This window comes from Vigna angularis, chromosome 1 (genome assembly GCF_016808095.1).
Source record: "Vigna angularis cultivar LongXiaoDou No.4 chromosome 1, ASM1680809v1, whole genome shotgun sequence".
NCBI classification, from domain to species: domain Eukaryota; kingdom Viridiplantae; phylum Streptophyta; class Magnoliopsida; order Fabales; family Fabaceae; genus Vigna; species Vigna angularis.
In genome coordinates this window covers 14,429,642-14,449,873 of record NC_068970.1, presented here as the reverse complement: position 1 = coordinate 14,449,873, position 20,232 = coordinate 14,429,642, and the positions used below count along the sequence as shown (strand labels likewise).

Here is a 20,232-nt window from a genome sequence, read left to right as displayed (position 1 = left end):
GTGATTGATTTATAATAGGGTGGCAAAATATTTGTGTTCATGGATAAAATTTGTATTAAATTGTTAATATTTAAAATAATAAATATTTTAATATTCGTTTATAAAAAAATTAGATATGATGTTATATCATCTGTGTTTACCAATTTTCTTTTAGTTATAAAAGATTAAAATTAAAATTTTATTAAATTAAATTAAATTAAAATTTATATTTTATTAAATTTAATTTAATTAAAATTAAAATTAAATTTATATTATATTTTATATTTAGATATTCAAATTTTACCATCCCAGATTTTGTTTTTACTGTTTTATATCTTGTTGACGGGCATTCTTTTAATAGACAAAAAAGGAAATTGTATAGTTTGGCTTACACAAAAGCAGTGTAATATGAACTTTCATACATTTGAGGAAGATGGAGTACAAGAAGAGCATTGGAACGAGTGTTGTACATGAATTATTTAAGTAAACGTTCACAAGCAGCGTTGTGATTAGAGAGTTAGAACAAGAACTACATATATTTATCACTATCATGGCTTGCTGGTTTATATTTAAGTGGTGAGGTAGCATTTATATTGGTAATGTTAATTTTGCATGTGTAGGTATTTATGAGCACTATCATGGCTTGCTGCTTTCAACTTTAACGTCATTTGTTTCTCAGGTCTTCCTATGAATAACTCTGTCTCCACCTCTTCTTCCCTCTTCTTTTTCACCACTTCCAAATCCTCATCACTCAAATAACGCCCTCTTTCAATCAGGTACTACAACAAACAATTCATCTTCCAAGTTAACTTCTAATCAACATCAAACAATATCAAAAACACTCTTAATATTTTTAATTAAGGATACAAGCTACTTAAATATTTTTAATATTAAAGAAAGGAGAAGAGCAAATAATTTTCCATCTCTAAATTACCAAAGTTATGTAACTTGTATAAATATAAATAAAAGAGAATAGATTGAATTTATACTAATTTATCAGTTTATGCAAATAGCGAAGAATGATGCTAACCTGCTCGCGTAAGCGTTTATTTACCTGGAGTAAGCACTTTTCCTGAAGACAGCTCAAAGAACATGGTAATTCTAATTAGTGAGCAATTTAGAACAGATTAATTAAAGAAAGATATGTTCAATCATAAAGATAACATTACCTCTTCTTTTAACTTCTCAATTCGCTCCATGAACAATTGATTCTGAGCAAAACGAAGTTTTTGGACGTTAGGAGTGATGGTTATGTTAATTATACTAATTAGGAGTCTTACCAATCAAAATCGATCATTATGTCATAAGTAGGTTGTTTTGCGGTCTTAGATGCTCTGTGCTTGTTATATTGAGGAATTGATTCAAGGGAAAAGTTTTTCAGATCTCTCTAGGCTATATGATCTTAAAAACATTTACCTTATTATATGTTGAAGAAACTTAACCTTCTAATTATGATATATATAATTATGATATCGTTTATTAACATGTTCCAATATTTATATCTTTAACATTTATATAGTTAAAGATTTCAACTTTGAACTTCTTTATGAGTTTCTCACTACTTCTTGTCACATATATATTATCAATACAAAAAGAAAATTGATTAAATTTGTAATTTTTTTTAATTTGTAAATTTCTTCCTCCTCTTCTTTGATATGAAACCCCTCAAATTGTTCTACATAATTCTTTTCCTACAAATAACCATTTAGAAAAGCATCTTTTACATATAAATGATAAACTTTCAATCTTTGTATAAAATGAAGGCAAATAACATTCTGATTGTATCAAGACTTGTTGGATTCACTTCAAACACGAGCATAACCTTTCCTTTTACTTATTTATAGAAACCACAAGTTGTGCCTACACCTTGCTTGTATTGAAGGATGTCCACTAGTTCCTAAATTTCCTTTTCTTTTTCTCAATAATTTCAATTTTTTTAAGATAGTCAACCTTACACCTTTGATAAATTTCAGATAAAAATTTTGTATCTCTATGTCAAAACTGTCATCAACTTCACCATCAAGGAATTGTGAGTTTTTGGGTAGTTGTTTACTTATGGGCTCTTCCCAACTTCATTGTTTATTTTCAATGAAATTTACATCTTTACTTATAACAACTTTTCCATTTTGTTGTTAAAAAATTCAGTAAAATATCCAGTAAATGTTAAACCAAACCGCACACAAACAAATAGATGTACTGCTTTAAGATAAAACTGTGACACATTTGGGGATTTTTTATTGAATCATGACATTTTTTAAATAAGTGTATATAAGATCTTGATCAAATACAAAAAATAAAAATAAAAGAAAATACAACTGTTTAATCTAAATATAATACTACTTAATCTATCTGTATCTATATCAATAATAGAAATATTGCACCCCAATATAATAATGAAAAATAAAAAATATCAATCTATATCTTATCTCTATTAGAATCAAACTAATATTATTAGATCCAAACTAATAATTAAGAATCAAAACACCCGACATAGGTGGCAAAGATAAAATAAGATTTAAAATCTATCCCTCCCTAATTTAAGTTTATTCAAAACTTCAATTTCAACATTCTTATCAAACTTGACTCCTTTAACCTCTAGAGGAGATACAAGTACAACTAAATATTCTTCGTAAATCAGTTTGTATTTAAATGAAGATGTTTTGTTTAAAACTCTTCTCAACAACCTATTCAGCAAAAATATAGTAGTTCTGGCAGCCTTTACCCACAACTTCTTACAATCTTTGTCATCTAGCATACACCTTGTCATCTCCATGATATTTTTATTTTTCTCTCTTTTACACCATTTTGTTATGGAGTGTAAGACACGACAGGTTGTTGTTCAATGTCAGTTTTTTTAACAAAATTTAATAAAAAACATCATTTTTGTAGTGCTTTTTATTGTCAAACTTTATTATTTTGCAACATGAAACCACTTTGGTTCTTTACAAGTATTTTATGTTTTCAACAAATAATGGCAAACTCAATAGTGGATTGAAAGAAATAAATCCAACAATATCTTGTATAATCAGCAATAAAAGTAATATAATATACACTATCATTTAAAGACAAAACTGTCTGAGGTCTTCCAATATTTGTGTGAACCAACTGCAGTTTTTGAGTTACTCTCCAAACGGTTTGAGGAAATGCTTTTTGACAAGCTTACCATATTGAGAATTCATGTATCTTTAAGTACTCTCACCATGTTTTTGCATGTACAACAATTACCAAGATGAAATTGTCTTAGTCTCTTATGCCATAATTCAACATTGTTGTTGTGCTTGAAAAAACAATTTGTTCATCTTCCATCACATTTAGAGCATAACTTTTAGATCTCATTTTCACCTAAAATGCGTCTTTTCAATTTTGTTTAATTTTATAAAATTATAAAATATTTTGTATTTTGTTAATGAGATCCAACAATTATATCTTGATCGGACAAAAGGGATTGTGGACCCGGTAGAAGTGTTGACGTTGTCATGTCATATGATGTTGGACATGAATCCAACTTCTACAGAATTTACTTAGTAGGAAAACAATTCAGATCAGTAGCAAACCATGTGTATTCTGTCATGTACAACACAGAACACAATTTTCTATTCATAAGGAGGACTTCTCTTTTCTATTTCAAATTGTTCTTCGGTGACATGTTCTTATAAGGTGTGGCGAATTTTATGATATCTTTGATTTGGTTCTTAGAGGTTGTTCGATAAGATTTTAGAAACGGGGCTTCTGAATTAATTTCCTTGTTAATTAGATTTTATCAAAATCTAGTCTTGGTCCTGCTTATCTGCTAAATTCAATTTTGTAGTTTTCACCTTCTTAGATTGGTGTAATAACGTGTTTGATTGTATTAGTTTTGCAATTTAAATTGATGACTAGGATGTGAATTTTATATACGTTAGGGTATTCCTCACATTTTATTTTCAATATAAGCCTTTGCTTAAAGAAATGAACCTTCTAAAGCCACGACATCCAATAGAAACAACATTGCATATGCATAACCCAGAACATGCATTGAAGACATCCTTGGATACATACCAAAATAACTCTAAATTGATGTTTATTGATTATACTTTGTGAATAAATTCGTGCTCAAAACCTTTCGAGATGAGTTAATACGTAGTAGAAGCACATATTTTTCACCAATTTGACTAATTCATTTGTAAAACGTATACATTCAATAAATATGTTTTCCAAATAATTGCAGTTTGGTGATCTAAATGGTTGGTTTTTGCATATTGTATTTTTAGTAGAGCTGTCAAAATGGATCACAACCCACGGGTCAATCCGGTCCACCACGGGTTTGAGTCGGGTTGGGTTTAAAAAAATTGTATTTTTTTTATGCGGGTCAGATTTCAACCCGACTCATTTAAACCCGGCTCATGCGGGTTGAACCCGTGGTGGGCCGGGTTGGTCCACCAACCCACCTACCTAATTTTATTTTATTAAAATTTAATTTTAATTTTATAAAAAAATATTTATTATTTTGTTTTTGCTTGAAAAAATCATTTAAGTTTCTTATTTTCAAAATCAATTAAACACCCATGTTGGAAGTGAAATTTCGGAGTGAAATTTGTTTAGATTTGAATTATAGAAAGTTTCTAATTTTTTTTATTTAAAAAAATTGTAATTAAGTGAGTCAGTGAGCCAACCCGTTTACCCACCAACCCGTGGTGGGTCGGGCCGAGTTCGAATTTTTCTGGCTCGTTAATAAATGAGTCGGGTTGGGTTGACTCACTAAGTGACCAACCCGTGGTGGGTCGGGCCGGGTCAAGCCGGGTGGCCCATTTTGACAGCTCTAGTTTTTAGTAACCAAAATCTTGATATTAATAATTAACTTAGAATCTAATTCACAAATTAATTATAAGTTTTTATTTATAATAGAAATTATTTTACATATCAATAATTTTAAATTTATAAATTGATATCTAAACTAATCTTTGATTAATTATTATTTTTTATTAAATTTTATTATTATTTAAAAAAATTATCTTTGAAATGTTGTTAGCTTCCATTAGATTTCACTTTCAAGCCAATTATTTCAACCTTGATAAAGTGTGATTGAAGAGTACCTTTCTTGCCCTAATTTTTTCCAAGCTGCGTTCGAGCTGGTTCTCTAGCTGTCGTAACTCGTCAAGACTGCATGTATCCAATTCATCTCCCAAAAGCTTCCTACAATATTAAAGAATATCGAATGTTGAGTCAATTATTTTGTTATCTCAACGCCAATCAGAATAAAACTAGTAAAGTGGGTTCCGAAACCTTCTGGAATTTTCTAGGTGCTCGATCGTCTTTGCCATGCTCATATCACCGTCCTTCAGAATCTGCATGTAAACACATAATAACAGGCGCACATAACGTAAGTCATACACAGAAAGTTTAAATTCGACTAACCAAATTCAAGTAGAGAAGTCGTGTGTGCATGTGTGGAGATAGTCCATTAACATATAAAAGCAGAGAATTCAAATAAGTGAGGAATATTATATCAGAAAAGCGTGCAATAGTTGAAAACAATGTAACTAGACATGCAGAAAATTAATTATTTACAATTTAAGTTGTTATCATGACAGACACAAATAAAAATTATATAGGAGGCTAAGCTGATTCCGAAAGATAGAATCTCCAAGTGCATTTGTCAGCAACAATATTCGTATCTATCTGTCGAAGTTTAGATCGTTCATCACCGTAAATTAAAATTCTTGAAGATGCATATCTGTTTTTAGGAAGATAAAAAATGGGGAATCGACCCGTTTCTGACATGATACAATTGCATGGAAAATGTTAGCATTAAACATTTATTCCTTCACACCAACATCAATTCTCCAATCAGAATGTTTGTTTTTCTGAAATGTGGGAGTAGAGTGGACTAAAAATAATTGGATTTGGGTGGAGAAGGGCTCTTTTCAACGTATGAAATGAGATGATAATCAAAATAGAATTTGAAGTGTTCGTTTAACTTAATTTTCCAATGTATATCCTAATTTAACTATTTTTTAATCAATATACACATTTTTTATGGTAAGGAAGGACAATAAATATCAAAAAGATTAGCATACTTCAATAGTTCTAAATGATATGATAATGGTTTAATAATAAACTTAACAAAAATCACTGAGATGGGTTTTAATTTATTTAAGACTTTAAGATCTAATTTAATTTTACAAGCTGATAAAATGAAAATTATTCACCATATATATACCATATACTAGTTACTGATATAATCCACGATTCGATAAATGTCTTGAGCATTGTCTATATGAGCAGGGTAGAGGAAAGAGCATTTATTCTGAATTTGTATAGCTAAGTTAGCTTAGTCTTTTATATAGCCTATTTGCTACCAGAAAACTTGCAATCTTCACTTTTTATGCTATTTTACTAATTTCTAGAAGTGCCTCGTAAGGTGTGTATATCTTCTATTTTGTCCTTTTCACTTTGAAATATACTCGTCACCTCTTTTAGCCATCGATTCTTTTGTAATGATTTTGGGAGAGATGATTCATGGAAGATGATTTGAATGAATTTGAGGGTAATTTTTTGTTGTTTTTTTGAATGGATTTGTGGTAATTGAGAATGAATTTATAAGTAAAGTTTGTGAAAATTAGTGTAGAATTTGATTTATGTGAAAGATTTAAAAAATTTGTTTAATTGATAGAAATGATAGATTACCAAAATACCCCTAGTTATAAAAGTAATATAAAATGATAATTATTAATGTTATATTTAATTATAAAAATATTTATAAAGAATAAGAAATTAACCTTAATTATTTAATTATTAAAATTTAAATTTAAGAGCCTATTTAACATTATCAAATTTTCTTAATTAGTTTTTAAGATAATATTAAATGCTGTTAAAGATTTATATATTAGAATTTAAATTTTAGAGGCAATTTAATACATTAAACATTTTATAGTTATAATAATCAATTACGAATAATAATACTGCAAAACATAACACTGTATTAATATTAAGAATAAAAGAAAGATTCAAAAAACATTAAAAAACCTTCTTATTTCTTCCACATGTTCTTTGGATAAACAGACACGACAAAGTTCTTCATTCCACATGATGTTCTTTTTTCCGCATGTGTGTGAACATTTTCTTCATATATGCTTCCTCTTCAATGCGCTCTCTCGCATCACATACATGCCTTTTTACTCTTGAAATTTCAACCACCTACATCTCTCTCTTCCTCTCCATCTCTCTCGCAACAAACACCAATCTCTTCCTCCAACCACTTCCCTTGCATGTTCTTCCCGCTTCCTTTTCGGTTGCGCCACTCTCCAGATGTTTTTCTCTCTATTTCTGTGTTTTCGAAATTCGATTATCTGAATAGTTTGATTTAATTAATTTCTTTATCGTTCAATTTCTTCTATGTATAGAGAAAGTTTTTTAGTTGTTGTGTTGTGTTTGCTTTTCCTTTTCTTTTTTTTTTATCTTGAGAGAATCATTTTTCCCACCCCTGGAACTGAGTAGGGATGGAAGGGAACCTAATACACCTCTAAGATATTTCATTTGAAATACTCTTCTTCATCACAGTGTAATTATGCATACTTCTTCGATTCGATTATGAAACTTTGGGATTGAATAAAATCGTGGTATTTTTTAAACCAAGGCAGACCTGACATTTGGCTATAAATCAGTGCCAATCTTCGCAACAAAGCGAGATGCTTAAATTGAACTTATCTCGCAAATCCTCACAATTCCATCTTCGCAAATCTATACAAATTCACACTAACGAACAAAAAGAATTTTCTCTCTACGGGTTACGCAGTTTGTTTTCTCACTTTTTCGTCGTTTTAAATTAATTTTACTCCGATTACATCACTCTTTGATACATTATCTTTCATTTGAACCAATTAAAATGCGTTTTCGTTGGATTTTGGTGCAATTTTGCTCGTGTCCTTGGGCGGCGTTTTCTTGTGTTTTCCACTCCTCCAATTTTCCCCACTACGTTCTTAAAATCATCCAATACAAAAAAAAACGTACAATACATTCTCTTCAACTAAAATATAAAGTTGTAAACTCGAATCACCATGAACCAAGAGCAACCCAAGAGGCCTCAAGCGGAAAAAAATCCAATCAAATACGGCGACGTTTTAGACGTTTGATCTATAGTGTCAGAGTCTATATAGACGTCTGACCTGTATGGATCGGACGTCTATATAGACGTCTGACCTGTATGGATCGGACGTCTATATAGACGTCTGACCTATCGGGCCTGACGTCTCATTAACGTCACCCATATAGACGTCGGACAGAGATCAGACGTTAAAAGCCTAAAATAACATACGTCTAAAGCTCTTTCTAAACTAGTGTTTCTCGTAGTTTTTAATTAATGTTGTAAAACTTTTACTGATGAGTTAGAATACTTTCTTATCATGTTTTTGGATAATATTTTGCTTGTAAAAATAAGAACACAATCCCAACAATATCATTGACATGCAATAAATATATATATATATATATATATATATATATATATATATATATATATATATTTTATGTGTGTGTTTATGTATGTTATTTGTGTGTGGAGAGCTGACCTGTGTATTTTCATGGACTCCTTTGTGGCTGTCACCAAGGTCTTTGATTTTCCTTTGATAGCGTTCAACTGTTTTGTTTATACTGGAGCATCTCCAATAGACAAGAGCATTAAAAGTTTCTTAGGCACCACTGATTTGATCCAACAGTATGACAGAATATTTAAGTATAAATACTAATGGAAGTTAACTAGATAATCACATTTCGCAAGAAAAAAACATTTATCCATGTTATGTTGAGTATGAATAACGTTGTGAAGAGATACAAAATCACATTTCACAATAAATCTTATTATGTAAATCCCTTTTTCTCTTTATTTTTTTTTATCTCTTTCTGCTTTTCACCATTAGAAAAAGCTAAAGAGTAAATTTAACTACAGTAGAAAACACTTTTAATGTGGCCTATTTTTGACTAACTATCACTTGTGAAATAACCAATACAATAAGTTCTATATGTCTGTTGTCGTTACAATTTTCATAAAAAAATCTCACACTTTTGTATATAATCTTTCTTTTCCTAAACATTTCATCCAAATACCTTTATCACACCACTTAACCTCAAATTTTCACATACATGTCTCCTGATAACAATCCATTTTGGTTGTCATAAGTTACAATTTAGATTATAAAAAAAATAAAAAATAAAAAATAAACTGTCATGGATACGATCTTTGAATCATAACAAGTAAAACAAAGGAGCAACTAGATTCTTTAACAATAATTTAGCACTTTTGTGATAATTTTTTAACTATACTTCCATATGCCTTCACATTACTCATATATATGTTATATAGATATAGGGTATTAAGGGATGTCATTTTCTACGTATATTCTGTTTGAGGTCATTTAGTCTAAGTAAAAGTGTAAGGTGGTTGGTAAGTCTACATGCAGATTTGCGCATGATACTAAGAGGTTGGTTCTATATGTACCCAAACATTGGATTATTCATATCCAACAGGGTGTATGAAGTGAAGTTCTTCTGATTGTTTCAAATGTAGAAGTAGCAGAAAAGGTGTGTTAGAAAGAGATCAATGAGGGAGTCTTGCAGAGAAGACTTATGAAGGTTGTGTTACATCGTTACATGTCTTTAAATGGGGGTTTTGAAGTATGTTTTGGTTATGTACTGATATCATATGCAGTAACTGTATGTCATGTTGGGTATAAGCAGAACAGAAATACGGAGAGTATGTTTTGTTTACCTAATTTTTATGTCTCTTGTCATAAATATAATATAATCATTTTTGTTTATTTTTTAATTTTTAGCATATATTTGGACACCTCTATGTCTTTATATTTGTCTCTCTTTGCTGATAAAAGAAACATTACTCGGATATTAATTTTGTTCTTTACATTCATAGTAATTTGGGTCTGACAATGATAAATAATGTCTGTTCACCTTTAAGACAATCCAACCTTAATTAATAGTTAATGTACTTCCAAAAGTTGCATTTACAAGGAAACTAATAGGATAAATAATTATAAAACTGTAGGAGATACTTATTATTATACTTTGAAGATTATGTATATAGAAAACAATACTTTGAGAACTATAACTAATACTAAAATTATAGTGCTTTCACTTAAATGTTGCATAATTTTTAATTTATGTTACGCTCTCCATTAAAAATAAAAACTAAAAATATCATTTTCACTTTCATTTGTTAAATTTTATTGTACTTTTTTAGTCTTTCATTCTCTAAATGTGATTTCTTTTGTGTTAAGAGTATCATTTCTTATTATTTTAACTATGCAGTTTTTAATCCATTTATGAACTTGACATCTATTTCTGTAATAAATAAAGTGTTATTAAACATGAGAGGTACGCTTTAGACGTGATACAAAACATAGCTGATAATTTACAATTTGGTACCACAGTCTTTAAATGTTTAATGTATTTTAAAATTTGTAATTGTTTTTCTGATTAAGTCAAAATGTACTGATTAGAAGGATACATAATAACAGCATACATAATCCCATCAATATAAGATAAACTATAAAAACAGAGATAGAAAAACGGAGGAGTACTACTTTCCAATCATGTATCTAAAACAACATTGGAATCTGGAAGGAGCTTTTGGCATCTTTTTTAAATATCTGGCATAAGATACTTCATGAAATTGACCATAGTTCAGACATCAGACATAATATAGTTATGGTTACCGATATAACACAGGACAATGTTTTGGGTAATCCAATGCCCTGGGTTTCTGTAACTACAGTGCACACTTTAAACAATAATTTGACAGATACAAAAGGATGAAAAACCAGCATAGTGGCAGAAAGGTTTTGAATGGATAATCTTAATAGTATTTGGTAATTGGTTGATCAAAATAAACTAGACCATGCAATCAATTCACCAAGTATAACTTTAACCAATAGTTGATACTCATGCATGCCAGAGAAAAAAGAGAAACAATTCCTTTTGAAAAAGTAAAACATATTTTAAGTAAATCAAGGCTAGCTCTTATTTTTATGTTTATCTTATTTTAAGATTCCAAGACGGTAGTATCATAATCAAACCTGTCCTCCTTTTAAACAACTACTTGTTATGAAAGAAACACTGCATCTTCGATTAAACTGGTATTCATTTAAGGTATAATATATGTATCTTAAAACTTATTAACCCATAAATTATTATAATAGAGATTTATTTATTAAATAACAATCAAAGATTAAAAATAATTAATAATTATAGTAACTAATTTAGATATTAATTTATAAATTATAAATTATTAGTATTTAAAGTAATTTTTATTATAAAACAAAAATTATAATTAATTTGTGAATTAAAATTTAAATTAATTTCTAAGATTAACTATCAAAGAATTAGTGTATAAATTAGTTTCTAATTTTTAATTTAGAAATTAATTCAGACTCTAACTCAAAAATTAGTTACAATTTTTTATTTATAATAAAAATTATTTTCGATACGAGTTAGTTAGTTAGTTAGTTTATAAATTAGTTATTATAATGAATAATTATTAATTTTTATCTTTAAAAATAATTGTTATTTAATAATTTTATTAAAGTATTATAAAATGAGGTAATGTATAATTGTGAAACTCAGATATTTAAGTGAGATATTTTTAAATAAGGATGTTTTAAAAATGATTTATCTTAATAACAAATATATCTTTAATGTTGATAGCTTGCTTAGAAAGGACAAAGCAGGAGAATATGATTGTATCACGGCATTGCATTATTCTACAATTATAAAGAAACAAAGTAAATAATACTACTTGAAATTAGTATTTTACTGTAAATTAAAAGAACACATTTAGAATAATATTCTTAGATTCTTTTACACAACAAATAAATAATTATATACTTTTTTTAACGCATTGCTAACCTCGTACAAACTAGCATTAGAACTCTTAAATATCTCTTTTAATAGCTCAAATGTTTTTAGAATGGTAAACATTTAAAGTGATATTATATCCAATTGTAGATTAAATTGACAAGTCATGTGCTTTTGTTGGAATTAAAGGCAGAGTATAACACATTTCTCATTGTAACTATGAACATCCTTATACAATGATTTTACTTATATTTTATATAAAATATGCTACTAAAACAAATAACGAAAAGTTGAAGAGTAAAATTAGAGTTGTAAAAACGGAAAATCCGGCACGACTCGGCCCGACTCACCACAGGTTGGTCACTTAGTGAGCCAATTCAATCTGGCTCACTTATTAGCGAGTTAAAAAAATTTAAACCTGACCCGACCCGATGGATTAAACGGGTTGCCTGACTAGCTTATTTAGTTATAAGTTTTTTTAAAATAAAAAAAATTATAATTTTTTTAATTCAAATCTAAATAAAGGTCACACTAAAATGATGTTAAACTCGAAAGACAATTAAAAAAAAGTATCATAAAATCCAAGTGTAATCCAAAAACATGTATAAAAGTGAACAAATAAGTTTTTAATATTTGATAATTTGTACATCACTTTCATTTATAATACTAGAGTACTGAATAGATAAATCTATAATATTTTTTTCTCTTGAAACATCTTATTATTTATCACCATCTATAATATAATAAAAAAAATACTAACTAACAATATTAAAACACGAAATAATAAATAATTAAATTAAATTAAGTGGATTGGTGAACCAACCTAGCTCACCACGGGTTCAACCCGGTGAACCGAGTTCTAAATGAACCGTGTTAAAAACTAACCCGCATAGCCGAGTTAGCCCACAAGTTACAACTCATTTTGATCGTAAAAAGTCTTAACCCCTGATAAAATTAAAATGAATAAAAATGTAAAGAGTTTAAGAAAGAAAACATAATTGAATTTAAATTTTTAATAAATTTAAGTATTTTCAGTTCAATTAGGTAAACTTGTTTTTATCTATTATATATTTAGTATTTGTATATTTTTCATTAAATTTGTATAGTTAACATTATTTTATATTTTTCTTCATGAATTTGATAATTTTAATTAATAAAAGAAATATTTTTAAATATTATTTACAAAATTTTATTTCAGAGATAAAAATACAAGATAATAGAATAAATTATAAAAACTCAATTAAAAAAATATAAAAATTTTAACCACTCAAAATTTAATACTCACTCAAAAGTACAAAAAAAATTATAAAGATTTACAAACTTGTTTAAATTAAAATTTAATAATAATAAAATGAAACTAAACATTATAAAATTAATATCAACATTAAGTACAATTGATTCAAATATTCACCATATTTCAAAATTATGATTTAGTAGAAGGTGTTTAAGATATCTATGGCCTTTATCATAGGTTAGTAATACGCTTTTTCTAATAAAAAATATTATCTACTTTTATCCTTTTTATCTGTTGCTTAATATTTTCATGTAAAAATAAAGAATATAATATTTCTCTTTTCATTTTGAAATATAAGACATTGGTAACTATCTTTATATATAATATTTTTTTCTAAATGTATCCTTAAATCATTAATGTACATAAAAAAATTAATGAAGTTTTAATATTTAAAGCTAAACTATTTCATTCTTCAAGTTTATAAAAGGGAAAAGATGAACATGTATTGCATTTATTGTATATCAACTAGAAAGTTTATAAAAGGGAAAAGATGAACATGTATTGCATTTATTATATATCAACTAGAATAACTAAATATATTTTGATAAAAATTAATTAATATAATAAACATTTAAAAAGAGTATTATGAAAAGAAAAATAAGTTTTTTAGAATAATCCTTATAATTAGAGCCAAAGACAGTTCCTTTTTTATTCTAACAAAATAATTATAAAATTATATTTTAGATTTTAATGTTTGCATCATAATTAATATACATAAATTAATTTAAAAAATATGTAAAATAAAGTAAGATATAATTTTAAAATCAGTAAATAATAGATGAAGCTGCTCAGAAGTTTTCTAAAAATAAATTTGTTACATGTTAACTACCTCGTACGCGTGAATAAAAATACTAATGACAATCAGATAAATAAAAATATTTCTTAATAAACTAACTGAAAAACAATTGAGAGGGTAGCTGTAATATTTTTATATTTTAAATTTATTATGAAATCTATTAAAGTGATAATTTTTTTTAAAATTATTCATTTATTTGTTAACAATGTACATCACATTCATAAATGAGAAGAGAAACGTTTAATAATGCAATTAAATATGAAAATAGAAATAATTCAATTCTGTAAGAATTATTAGAAATCAAAATTAAACTTGTGATATCCTTTAATTAAAATTAATAAACTTAAATATTTCTATATTTAAATAAGTTAACAATTTTTTTACTTAAAAGACGGAAAAAGCACAATTTAGCTAAATCATAAATAAATTTCATTATTTCTCTTTTTGTTTAGTAATCTTTGAACAATACACGAAATTAGGCAATGTATGAGTCAGATCGTGGTTGTTGATTTCTTTTATTAAGGTTAATGAGATTTAGCCAAATAAATAGATATTTATTAACTCTTTTTGAGAGCCAAAAGTTTTGATCGGGTTAAGAATTAACTTCTCAAAGTTTTAAAACATATATTGCATACGAACTCCATCTATATAAGATCAAAATGTAATTAATTTCCTTATAATAAACATTTCATTTTATATAAATAAATTTATTAGACTATTTCCATGATTTTGATTATATGTATTTACATTTTGTAATTTAAAATATAATAAATAATAGCACTTAAATATATATAACGTAAAATTTGATCGATTACGTTGTGTTAACAAAGGACCAATAATTTTTCCTAAACATGTGTCTAAAAGATACCATTAAGCTGTATTAATAATAGGTAATTATTATAACCCAATTTAGCCACTATAACGGAATATGCTTGGTAGATTGTTATATAAATTATAAATTAAATATTGCTACGATTTGTAGTGCTTTTTTGTTTTAAGCATGAATTGCATGTTGAAAAGAGTGATCAGTATATGAACATGACTCTAAATACCCTGTTAAAATTTAGTATTTTCAACATTTTTTTTTCTTATTTTGTTTTATGTACTTTATTACACTCGTTTTTTTAAAAAAAAAATCAAATAAATTGTGTTAAAAGGACAGCTTATCTTCAATTAACTGTGTCTTTTAGGGGAAAGTGCACCGAAATAACTTTTGACAAAAAAAAAATGACAGGAGTAGCAAAATATAGCTAGACCCTTAACTAAGACTATTCCTTTCAATTTACTCTTGATTAATTTGAAGCCTTTGCCAATCAGTGAATCTTGTCTTCTTCCATCTTATGCAAGAATTTTTATTCTTATTCAGTAAAGTATAATGTTCGGGTGAATTTCTAAATAAGCTCTTTTAAGATAGAAAAAAATCACCAGATGCAGTGTATATACACATAGCTACCATCAATGATCCTCTTTACCTTATTTCTTTTCCAGCTTCACCATGGACATTCGATGAGTACACAGCACAATGAATTTCTGTCTAATATTATATTCCTTAAGGCAGCAAGTATTAAGTAGCCTAGTTTGAAAAGATCCACCAAAATCCACATAGCATTTATACGATCGATAACCATTTAATTAAAAACATCAAATGACACTGACAAGGGGCTGAGGTCCATGGTACGAGCTAGGGTCAGGAAAATTGTTTTATCTTTATTGCTTCAAATTAATCTAAGATTTTGGCAGAAAAAGATTGGTCCAACATTGAAAGAATACACACACTAATCAAGTACTTAAACAAATAATCAAATAAGTAACGGACATTGAAAAACAAGTTGGCGAGTAATAACGTACCTTGAAGTTGAACTGGAGAACTCGTAAAGCCTCCCTCTGGTGGAGAAGATGATGAGTGCGACCTCAGCATCGCACAGCACCGAAAGCTCAAAGGCCTTTTTCAGCAAGCCGTTCCTTCTCTTGGAGAAGGTGACTTGCCTACTCGTTTCGTTTTCGATTCGCTTCATCTGAGTTTTCCCCCTCACCATTTTTCCCGTTTTGCCTGTTGTCTGGACAGAGGTAATAGGAGGATGTGCGTAATATTTTTGGTGAAGAAGCAAACAGAAAACGAGATCTGGATAACCAAGTGGTGTTTCTAAAAATAGAAATCAAACCTGACAAAATTTTAATGTGGAAGCCAACAATGGAATCTTTTGTGCCCCTGAGTGAGTAGACTCAGCTACCAAGGAAGTTTTTGCAGGCTCAATCACAGAAACCCTAACACAGTTTTCCGGAAGAGAGAGAAATAGGGGCTCCAGTGACTGATTGATTGATGGATTGGTGGTTCCACCTATATAACCTAGCGTCCTCTTATGTTTCTCCTTGCATATAATATATATTATTATTTATGAATAATAATAATAGTAATAATAAAGTATAATAATGGGGGCATATATCCCAAGCAAAATATTCTTGCGAAATAGAGAGATAATAAAGGTGGTGAAACTCAAAAGGGAGGAGAGCCTAGAAAAGAACCTAATCCTATTTTTTCTTTTTTGGGTAAAGCCCGAGAAAAAAGAAATTGGGCCTTTACCAAATTGAGAAAACTGGGAATAAATACTATTAAGATTGATTAATATCTAAATTAGTTACTATAATTATTAATTATTTTTAATCTTTGATTGTTATTTAATAAATAAATCTCTATTATAATAATTTATGGGTTAATAAGTTTTAAGATACATATATTATACCTTAAATGAATACCAGTTTAATCGAAGATGCAGTGTTTCTTTCATAACAAGTAGTTGTTTAAAAGGAGGACAGGTTTGATTATGATACTACCGTCTTGGAATCTTAAAATAAGATAAACATAAAAATAAGAGCTAGCCTTGATTTACTTAAAATATGTTTTACTTTTTCAAAAGGAATTGTTTCTCTTTTTTCTCTGGCATGCATGAGTATCAACTATTGGTTAAAGTTATACTTGGTGAATTGATTGCATGGTCTAGTTTATTTTGATCAACCAATTACCAAATACTATTAAGATTATCCATTCAAAACCTTTCTGCCACTATGCTGGTTTTTCATCCTTTTGTATCTGTCAAATTATTGTTTAAAGTGTGCACTGTAGTTACAGAAACCCAGGGCATTGGATTACCCAAAACATTGTCCTGTGTTATATCGGTAACCATAACTATATTATGTCTGATGTCTGAACTATGGTCAATTTCATGAAGTATCTTATGCCAGATATTTAAAAAAGATGCCAAAAGCTCCTTCCAGATTCCAATGTTGTTTTAGATACATGATTGGAAAGTAGTACTCCTCCGTTTTTCTATCTCTGTTTTTATAGTTTATCTTATATTGATGGGATTATGTATGCTGTTATTATGTATCCTTCTAATCAGTACATTTTGACTTAATCAGAAAAACAATTACAAATTTTAAAATACATTAAACATTTAAAGACTGTGGTACCAAATTGTAAATTATCAGCTATGTTTTGTATCACGTCTAAAGCGTACCTCTCATGTTTAATAACACTTTATTTATTACAGAAATAGATGTCAAGTTCATAAATGGATTAAAAACTGCATAGTTAAAATAATAAGAAATGATACTCTTAACACAAAAGAAATCACATTTAGAGAATGAAAGACTAAAAAAGTACAATAAAATTTAACAAATGAAAGTGAAAATGATATTTTTAGTTTTTATTTTTAATGGAGAGCGTAACATAAATTAAAAATTATGCAACATTTAAGTGAAAGCACTATAATTTTAGTATTAGTTATAGTTCTCAAAGTATTGTTTTCTATATACATAATCTTCAAAGTATAATAATAAGTATCTCCTACAGTTTTATAATTATTTATCCTATTAGTTTCCTTGTAAATGCAACTTTTGGAAGTACATTAACTATTAATTAAGGTTGGATTGTCTTAAAGGTGAACAGACATTATTTATCATTGTCAGACCCAAATTACTATGAATGTAAAGAACAAAATTAATATCCGAGTAATGTTTCTTTTATCAGCAAAGAGAGACAAATATAAAGACATAGAGGTGTCCAAATATATGCTAAAAATTAAAAAATAAACAAAAATGATTATATTATATTTATGACAAGAGACATAAAAATTAGGTAAACAAAACATACTCTCCGTATTTCTGTTCTGCTTATACCCAACATGACATACAGTTACTGCATATGATATCAGTACATAACCAAAACATACTTCAAAACCCCCATTTAAAGACATGTAACGATGTAACACAACCTTCATAAGTCTTCTCTGCAAGACTCCCTCATTGATCTCTTTCTAACACACCTTTTCTGCTACTTCTACATTTGAAACAATCAGAAGAACTTCACTTCATACACCCTGTTGGATATGAATAATCCAATGTTTGGGTACATATAGAACCAACCTCTTAGTATCATGCGCAAATCTGCATGTAGACTTACCAACCACCTTACACTTTTACTTAGACTAAATGACCTCAAACAGAATATACGTAGAAAATGACATCCCTTAATACCCTATATCTATATAACATATATATGAGTAATGTGAAGGCATATGGAAGTATAGTTAAAAAATTATCACAAAAGTGCTAAATTATTGTTAAAGAATCTAGTTGCTCCTTTGTTTTACTTGTTATGATTCAAAGATCGTATCCATGACAGTTTATTTTTTATTTTTTATTTTTTTTATAATCTAAATTGTAACTTATGACAACCAAAATGGATTGTTATCAGGAGACATGTATGTGAAAATTTGAGGTTAAGTGGTGTGATAAAGGTATTTGGATGAAATGTTTAGGAAAAGAAAGATTATATACAAAAGTGTGAGATTTTTTTATGAAAATTGTAACGACAACAGACATATAGAACTTATTGTATTGGTTATTTCACAAGTGATAGTTAGTCAAAAATAGGCCACATTAACGTGAATTCACACTTGTTACACGGGCCACTTCTCAAAAGAATGACAAATGTGTTGAGGCACAAAACCCTCTCTGCCATAGTCTATTCTTCTGACACGTGTCCATCCACACCGACAACCCATGCTTCCGGTGACATTTACTCGGACAGGGCAAATGTCCCCATGCTAAACAGCAAACAAACTTGTCGGTTCCCACTTGCCAGTTATTTTCGGACAAACAGGAATGAACAAGTGCAACTGCACTTGCAAAACAAAGGTACACTAGTTCTGTATTATAACCTATTTTTTTAATACTTTTTAATTCTTATTTTATTCTTTTTACAATCATAAAATTATAAATGTGATTAATTTAATTAAAAGAAAGCTCATATAATCTGATTAATCTATGTTAATTAAATTTTAAGAAGTAGTAACACCTAATATTGATGATGGATTGGGGAAAGAAAGGGTCAAAACAGTTCTTTCATTTGGTAGAAGGAGAAAGAATAAAAAACTTCCTTTGGTGGGGGTCATTATAATCTTATGTTCGTTCCATTTGTCTTTTCTTAATATTAGGAATATTATTGTTTTCATCACATCTTATTTTCATCAAGATGTTTAATACATTTTCGTTTAATTTATTTTTATATAAAGTTTCAACATTACAATAAATTCATGAAATAGAAACTGATTTAAAAAGAAAAATACCAGTTCATCATAATACAGAGTGATTTAAAATTGTTTATATAAAGAAGAATAAATGTTGTAGTCTTAAAAAAAAAAATTTTGTTGAATATATTTATGAAATATCCGAACCTATCATAAAGGGGTGGAAAATTTGAATTAGAAAAACAAAATTTAAGTTTATAATTGTAAGTAAGCGAATTTTAAGAGATTTCGATGAGAATCATTTTAAATTATGGTATTGATATTAAGTTAAGAAAAATTATTTTTAACGAAATTATAAACTTATTTTTAATTTAATTTTAACGAAAATATAAATGGATCAAAATTTTAAAATATTTAAATTGAAATTTCAGTTTTAACTATTAAAAGGATGTCCGATGTTTCTTTAATTGGCTAATTTAAGAGGGATTGTTGTACCAATTCAGTTTGGTCCGTGCATGTGGGGTTCAAAATTAGTTAAAGACCAACAAATCACCCTTTAAAACTTTCAAAAAGAACTTGATACATACTTCAAAAGAAAAATAGTAAAACCTATAGTAATCGTTTCTCCTATTAGAGAAAAAAAAAACTAAAAAAATAGTTTCTTTTTCTTAAAAGATTCTAACAAAGTATTTTTTTTTCGTTTGAAATAAAACAAGAAGTCATTTTAAATATATTATTTTACTTTTTATATTAAATACATTTTAATAAACAACTTAAAATATCATCTTACTTTT

At 28.0% G+C, this 20,232-nt stretch overlaps 1 protein-coding gene across 3 annotated transcripts; it reads right to left on the bottom strand.

Annotated features, from left to right (window-relative positions):
• Positions 1–367: 367 nt before the first annotated feature.
• LOC108344351 (agamous-like MADS-box protein AGL19) lies at positions 368–16,267 on the bottom strand. 3 transcript variants are annotated; one of them, XM_052871034.1, is made up of 8 exons: positions 16,073–16,267; positions 15,759–15,967; positions 8,526–8,616; positions 5,242–5,303; positions 5,052–5,151; positions 1,149–1,190; positions 1,034–1,051; positions 368–758 (listed from the first exon to the last, which is right to left on the bottom strand). In XM_052871034.1, exons 2-8 carry the CDS (start codon positions 15,944–15,946, stop codon positions 582–584), a joined length of 678 nt encoding a protein of 225 aa, XP_052726994.1. In that variant the 5' UTR covers positions 15,947–15,967; positions 16,073–16,267; the 3' UTR covers positions 368–581. The 3 variants fall into 3 exon arrangements, with proteins under 3 accessions (XP_052726994.1, XP_052726984.1, XP_052726986.1); XM_052871024.1 differs by having other exon boundaries at positions 1,010–1,051; positions 16,073–16,265; XM_052871026.1 differs by having other exon boundaries at positions 1,010–1,051; positions 8,526–8,607; positions 16,073–16,264.
• Positions 16,268–20,232: the final 3,965 nt, after the last annotated feature.

Bases quoted from the DNA above. Each gene is read 5' to 3' on its own strand.
- LOC108344351 (XM_052871024.1), bottom strand. From the start codon at position 15,946: ATGGTGAGGGGGAAAACTCAGATGAAGCGAATCGAAAACGAAACGAGT. The intron at 1,191-5,051 runs GTACTCTTCAAT...CGTTTTGCTCAG, and splicing joins AAAAAATTAGGGCAAGAAAG to AATCAATTGTTCATGGAGCG. The intron at 759-1,009 runs GTTAGCATCATT...TGTTTGTTGTAG, and splicing joins ATAAACGCTTACGCGAGCAG to TACCTGATTGAAAGAGGGCG.